This window comes from Drosophila hydei, unplaced genomic scaffold (genome assembly GCF_003285905.1).
Source record: "Drosophila hydei strain 15085-1641.00,03,60 unplaced genomic scaffold, DhydRS2 tig00000060-arrow-pilon, whole genome shotgun sequence".
NCBI lineage: Eukaryota > Metazoa > Arthropoda > Insecta > Diptera > Drosophilidae > Drosophila > Drosophila hydei.
The window spans coordinates 5,273,106-5,280,579 of NW_022045656.1; the positions used below are offsets into that span (position 1 = coordinate 5,273,106).

Sequence of the window (7,474 nt, forward strand, 5' to 3'; positions counted from 1 at the left end):
TTAGATAGCAATAAAAAATGCATTGTTTTTAAATTTCAAAAACATTCAAAGCAAAGGGAATAGTTGAGTTGAGTTGAAAATAGCTAAGTAAATTATGAAGCAATAGCTTACACAAATATCTCACACTTGCTACATAGTTTCGGATACGAAATCAGTTAAGTTGACGGCTCAGTTCATAAATCTAAATCTCGTTCTTGTTATTTGTTGCTCTAACTGATTAAAAGCACATTAAAAAGTTAGTGCTGGCAAATGCACTAAACGCATTTGGCAGCTCAAAAGGGAAAATGAACGAATGAATGAATGAAAAGTTTTCTACAGCTCGACAAAGCTGCAACTTTTGGGGGCACAAACTTGACTCTAGCTCGCAAACACAACTCCAACTTGACATTGCCTCAGCCTCAGTCTCAGCCTCAGCCTCAGCTTCAGCCCGCCTGCCTCGGCGCAATACATGCAACACATGCGTCTTCTTACTCTTACATAAACACACAACGAGAATACAAACAAATGCGAGTGCAACTGTATTTTGTATCTTTGTATCTTGCAGCTTGTATCTGTTGGTCGTGTGCGTGTGTGTGTTTAATGTACTTGGATTTATGTTTATACAGTGCACTAAAATGACTTTACACTGGGTAAACAAAATATTTGTTACGCTGCGCGCATTTCCTGAATGGAAACAGGGGCCGGGCAGGGCGGGGCGAGGCGGTGCGGGGTGGGGCGTGGCTGGGCTTTGCTATTGTGTGTGTTTTTCTTTGGGTTTTGTATAACTGCAAAATTTTGGACTCTCGACAGAATTTATAATTTACGTTAGCTGCCCCCACTATCTCTCTCTCTCTCTCTCTCTCTCTCTCCCTTTCTTATGCACCCTTTGCTGTGTCTCTCTCCCTCTCCCTCTCCCTCTCCCTCTGCCTCTCTCGTCTCTCTTAATTTTAGCTCGCACATATTTTAGTAATTAAAATCATGCACCAGGAACCAGTCCCTATAGAAATCACTGTCACTCTGTCCAACTGCTGGACAGGCATGCACCTCTCCCTCGCTTCCTCTGTCTGTCTGTCCGAATCTCTCCTTATACCAGATACGCCTGCACATGTGGACCTTGTTGTTGACCACTCGCCTGCTGCTGCTGCTGCTGCTGCTGCTGTTGAGCATTGGACTTGACCGCTGCGCTGGGATTCAGCGTGCCCGCATGTGCCGTTTGCAGCTGCTGCTTGGGCTGTGGCCGCCAGGTCTGAGCGCGCTGCTGTGCTGGCTCGGCACTTGCTGCGCCAGCTGCAGCTGGCATCATCAGCATGTGCTGCTCGTTGTCCAGCGTGGAGTAGTCCGAATCGATGCTGGAGTAGATGTGCTCCGAGGGCGGACGCATGCCATGGTGCTGATAGTACTGGGCATGCAGATGATGCGGTCCGCCCGGATTGACGCCCACCCCTTCGACGCGTTCGCCGCGGCGCTGCGGTCGTGGACTGGGCGTGGCTGTCGTAGCCGTTGAATAGTTTTGCTCAGCTGCAGCGGCTGCCACAGATGCGGCGGCAGCTGCCGCTTCCGCTGGTCCGCAATAGGCTGGCGGCGGCGCCTGGCGATAGAGCAGACCCGGACTGGCCGGCTGCTTGATGCGCTCATGGTTGTGGTCGAGCGTGTAGTTGTTGCCCCGATAGGTTGGATAGTCCACGGGCAGCGCATAGCGCAGCTTCTCCCAGAAGTGGCGATCGGTGCGTCGTATGCGATGCACCGCCGAAGTCTTCAGATATGGTAGCAGCTCGATGTCGCTCTCCGCCTCGAAGGCCACCTCCGGCTCCTCGATGATGACCAGCTTCTGTGGCCTGCCCCTGAGTGCGTCGTGCAGCGATCTGCGCAGCTCACACCTGGACCACTCCGTTTGCAGGAAATTGCGCGTCAGCAGAATGACAACGCGCCGCGACACGCGACTCGCCTCCAGCAGCTGGTAGTGTGTGGCATCGTGTGCCAGGTCGCGATGCTGCAGACAGACACGCAAAGCCGGTCGCCCCGTTTCCAGCTCGCTGGCCAAGTGCTGGCAGACGAACTCCGAGTCCTTGGCCGAGTGCAGCAGCAGAGCATCGTACAGCTTCTCGGACTCCTCGCAACGCGGCCCAAACACACGCACGCCATAGTGAGCGAACAGCCAAATCCTGAGCGACTCCCGGAAGACGAACACAATGATGATGACGATGAGCAGAAAGATGAGCGCCAAGGCGGCGGCCAGCAGCGGTATATACGACTCGGGAATGCCGTGCTGCAGCATCGAGCCGCCTGAATAGTAATCGGTGCAGGCGGCGCCCGTCGAATTGAAGTCCAATTCCCGCTTCTGTGTGGCCGCCGACGAGCTGCTCTGCTCGTAGGCCGCCGTATTGGGGGCCGCCATGCAGTAGATGTCCTGGGCGTCCTGCACGATCAGCGCATTGTCGGCCACGTAGGAGGTCAGGGCCTGCAGGAACTGACAGCGGCAGCTCCACTGGTTGCGGCCCAGCGATATGGCACGCAGTCGCTGGCCGAAGTGTGTTGCATGCAGCTGCCAAATGGGCAAAGTGACCAGACGATTGCCGTCGAGGCGCAGCAGCTCCAGGGAGACCAGCGGCGCCAAGGTTCCATTCTCAATCGTGGCCAGCTGGTTGTTCTGCAGATGCAGCTCCTTCAGTGCCGAGAGCTGCTCGAACTCATAGCCGTGCAGCGTTTGCAGGCGATTGTCGGAGAGCTGCAGCAGCTGCAGCGTTGCCAGACTGGCGAACGTGCGATTCTGTATGGATGCCACCTGGCTGCCGTTCACGTACAGAGCCTTCAGGTTCTTGCGCCCGATGAAGGCGTGATTCTTGAGCACAGGAAAGTTGTTGCCGTCCAAGTAGACAATGCTCGAGTCCATGGGCACGCGACGCGGCAGCTCCATGGTCAGCTGATTGCCGCAGTCGACCACGTTGGTGGACCAGATCTGATCGTGATAGCAGGTGCAATTGTGCGGGCAGGTCATCTCGCAGTCGCAGGCGTCGAAGTCACAGCAGTGGCACAGGGCGAAGCAGTGCGATTCATAGCGGCAGAGGAAGTCCTGCGGCCGCAGCGCACTCAGCGGACGAACTGCCGCGCCTCGGGCATGCGGCATCACGCACTCAATGTTGGGCATATCCATGACACGTGGATGCTGGCGAGTGGTCAGATTATTGATGCGCTGCAGCCAGTCCATGGTGCAGTCGCACTCGAACGGATTCCCACCCAAATAGAACTCGGGCAAGGGCTTGGGCGCCAGCACCGGAGCGATTCGCAGCTGCTGCAATTGCAGCTTGCTCAGCTGATTCGCATAGAGATCGACGCGGGCCAAATTGGCTTTATCCACAAACGCGTTGGGCAGCACGTTGCCAATCAGATTGTTGTTGATGAAGAGCAGCTCAATGGTGTTCGGTATGGCCATGGGGCCGATCTCCGTGATGCGATTGTGGCTGGCGTCCAGCGTCTTGACGCGTATCTCCTCCTGCAGCTTGTAGTAGTTGCCCAGCGCCTCGATGTAGTTGCCGTGTATGTCCAGCCACTTGAGGTTCGAGGGTATGAACGCGTAGTCGAACCAGACCAGGTGATTCTCTGAGAGGTTCAGCCAGAGCAGCGAGACCAGAGTGGCAAACACTCCATTGATGTCGGAGAGGAAATTGCGATCCAGTCGTATGGCCTCCAGTTCGTAGTTCTTGTCGAAGGCTCCGCGCTCGATGCTCTGGATGCGGTTCTTGGCCAAGTTCAAGACGCTCAGGCGCGGCAGGTCCGCAAACATGCCCACCGTGATGTTGCCAATTTGATTGTCGATCAGCCGCAGGCCGGTCAGCTGGTGCAGGTTCTTGAAGCTCTGATTGTCGAAGGTGCGTATCTGGTTCTCGCCCAGGTCCAGGGTGCGCAGCATGGCCAAGTCCTGCAGGGCGCGCGGCACCTCGTTCAGCTGATTGGAGCTCAGGTCGAGCTCCTTCAAGTCCGAGCAGTTCTTAAACACGGCTGGCTCCACGACGCTGATCAGATTATTATTGAGCGTCAGCTTCGACAGCACGTAGAGGCCGTTGAAGAGCTTGTCGTCGAGCGTATGCAGGCGATTCTCGGCGAGATTCAGCGTGTGCAGGTTGTAGAGCGGCAAGAAGGCGTTGTCCTCGATGTGGCCAATCGAGTTGTTTCGCAAGTTCAGGATTTGCAGGAAGTAGAGCTCCTTGAAGGTGCGATAGTCGATGCGGGTCAGCGCGTTGTGCGCCAAATTCAGGACGATCAGCCGTATGAGACCCGCGAAGGTGGTGTTGTCCACGTGGTTGGAGGTCAGCTGGTTGCCCGACAGGTCGACCACGAGCAGCTGCTCGAGCCGATGGAACAGGCCCTTGGGCAGCTCGTAGAGCTCATTGTTTTGCAAGTGAATCTCGCGCAGCTCCTTGCTGCCCGCGAATAAGCCTTCCGGCAGCGTCTCCAAGTGGTTGTTGCTCAGATTAACGATGCGCAGCGAGGCTAAGCCGGCTAATGCCTCGCCCGACAGCTCCGATATATTATTGTGCTGCAGATTCAGATGCTGCAGGCGACGCAGACGCGAGATGCCCCAGCTTTCGGTGATGGAGCGCAGCTCATTGTGGCTAGCGTCGAGCAGTTGCAACTCGCTGCCGCTGCCACTGCCACTGCCACCGCTGCCACCACAGTTCATGTCCGCAAAGCCCAGCTGCTCCGCTGTGCGTATGCGATTGCGTGTCAGGTTGAGCGTTTGCAGATTGCCCACGGGGCACAGGAAGCCGCTGGGCAAAGCACGCAAGTTATTATCGCTCAGGTCCAGCTCCGTCAGCTGCTTCAGGCCGTTGAGCGAGTCTGGGTAGAGTTCTAGCGCCTTGGCTGGGCCCCATTCGGCATTGCGTGTGCTCAGCTTCAAGGCCTTCAATGTGCTCAGGCCCTCGAACGCATTGTTGGGCAGCTGGAGCAGCTTGCAGGACTCCAGCCGCAGCGCGTCCAGCGTCTGCAGGCGAGCGAACACAGCCACCGGCAGCTGCGACTCAAACAGATACAAATCGCTGCATTTGATGGTCAATTGGCTGCTGCCATCGGCGCCTTGTAAGTCCAGGCCCGGTTGGCGTTCGATCAAACGTAGCGAACAGTAAACGGCACTTGTGCCGTTATATGTCCAGGTGCACTGATTGCTTGGCCCGCTGTGGACCGGTGCGGGCGGGGCCGACGAGGCAGCCATTGGCTGTGCCGCCGCCAGCAGCGAGCTATAATCACTGGACAAACTGACGCTGGCGCCCAGCATGGCGCTGGCAGCGTTCTTATCACTCGCATCCTTGGGCGGCAAGGCGCCCAGGCAGCCGCCAGCGAGGAGCAGGCTGAGCAGCACAAGCAGCCGCAGCTCCATTGAATGTTCCTTGGCTTGGGATCGGGGTGGGGGATTTGTATTGCTGCCTAGTTGGCTGCGTTTTGCTGAATTTTCACGTTACTTTTTGTCGCGTTTCGCACTGTTTTCAGTTTTTAATTGAAATTGACATTTTTTATAAATTTGTTTTTCTCTTTTTTTTTTAATTTTCCACGGCACTGGTTGAATTATTCTTTAATTTCTTGTTTCATTAATTTTTAATTCACTTCACTATTTATTTTTTATTCATTTATTTCATGTTTTCGGCTTACAATTTCTCAACTCTCATTTTGAACGTTTGAAACGCTTTGCGATTTTTTTTTGTGGGTTTTTATTTGAATTTTGTGCGTGCTTCACACGTCCGTACCGTACGGCGCTCGCACTCGAACTGTTTCTTGGTTCGCCTAACCAACTGGCCGTAGACCGATAGGAAAATCCAACAGCCGAATAACTGCAAAGAAGATACAACGTGTAGTTTACGCACGCAGAGAGCGCGACAGCGAGAGAAGGAGAGAGCGAATGAGTAAAACGCGACAGTCACGAACGAAGGAGGCGCATGTGCTCGTCGGGTGGGTTTTGTTTAAGAACCGAACACAGTTAACGATAATACCAAACCGCTCTCCCATGCTTACGCTCTGGCACGCTCTCTCGTTCGCAATCTCTCCCTCTCTCATATTAGTTAAATAAATTGCCGCTGCATGGTCAAATGGCGCTAGTGTGCCACAGTAAATGAGCACAATGTGTGTTTTGAGTAAATGAGTGAAACTCACTCACTCATACTCTGAGTTACTTTTGAGCCAATTTTCCTGTTTTGGGTTTTATGAATTGAATGAGAAATAATAAAATGACCAGATATTTATATTGAAATATAGTGGGGTCTAGTGGGGTCTAGAAATAGTGGGGTCTAGAAATGTTATAGATTCATTTACATTTAAATATAATTATGATATATTAGCATTTTTAAAAATAAGTTTTCTTTCAAATATATTTTTTTAAATTAATATTTATGTTAAATTCTTATACAATATTGATTTTATAAATTCTGCATGTTGGTTTAATTTTATTGAAATTTTCAGAAATATTTTTAAAAAATTTACGAGTAGCATATTATTATTACTTTTTATTATTATAATTGAATTAAATAGTTAAATATTTTTATTTATGTTCTGATTGCCAATTACAAATTAGTTTTAAATATTTATGATGGAATAAGTATGCAATATATATTTTTAAAATTTAATTAGTTCTTTAATTTTTGTATATATTTTTTTTTTATTTTTGTTAATTTTATTTATTTTATTTTAATATATTTTTTATATTTTAAGCTGAGTTTCTATTCTTTAACTGAATCTCATCAGCTCTCGCTCTCCCTCTCTCGCCCTCTCTTCACTCCACGCTCTTTTACACAATATCACTCAACACTCGGCTCGTCTTGTCTCCCTCTCTCCCTCGCTGCTGTTGGCAAATGCATTTTCTTTTGTTTTCATTAGATTTGTTGTTGTTTTTGTTGCTGTTAGCTCACACGCGCCGCCATCAGCAGCAGCAGCAGCAGCAACAACTTTGGAGACGCATCCGTCAGATACGTTTCCTATTGAGCGAGGCAACTTCTAATTGCTGCAGCTGCACTGCTAAGGCAAAGGAGGGTAGGCAACGGCTCTGCTGCCTGGCAATTTTGTCAACGCTAAAAGATGTTTAACACATTGCCAGGATAAGGAGCGCTATATGTATATACACACATACATACATATACATATATGTATATCTACCTAGCTGCAGAGGATCGCGCACTTAAAGATACATTAGGCAATTCGCCTAGCAGCTCGAGTGCTCGAAGAGCGAGTGAAAAGTTATATTTAGAGCATTGTTTAGAAAATGCAATTGAATGTTGTGGCTATATATACATATACATATACATATATACAATTATATATGTATCTGAAGTATATTGAATTCGTATTGGTTTTTCTTTAAGGCCAAGGCCGCATATGGACACAGTATCAACTTCTCGCCTGCAAAATTATTTGCCACATTTGAAAATTTATTATTTATGCTATATATCACATCACATATACATATACATATATCTATATATGCGAAACTTTTGTTTGTATGCATCAAATTTTC

General features: G+C 50.3%; 1 protein-coding gene across 1 annotated transcript; it reads right to left on the reverse strand.

Annotated features, from left to right (window-relative positions):
* Positions 1-888: 888 nt before the first annotated feature.
* Positions 889-5,587, reverse strand: LOC111593980 (toll-like receptor 7). The gene has a single exon (XM_023307074.2). It carries the CDS (start codon positions 5,351-5,353, stop codon positions 1,064-1,066), a length of 4,290 nt encoding a protein of 1,429 aa, XP_023162842.2. The 5' UTR covers positions 5,354-5,587; the 3' UTR covers positions 889-1,063.
* Between the last annotated feature and the right edge of the window lie 1,887 nt (positions 5,588-7,474).

Excerpts from the sequence above, each read along its gene's own strand:
- LOC111593980 (XM_023307074.2), bottom strand. The coding sequence starts at position 5,353 with ATGGAGCTGCGGCTGCTTGTGCTGCTCAGCCTGCTCCTCGCTGGCGGC.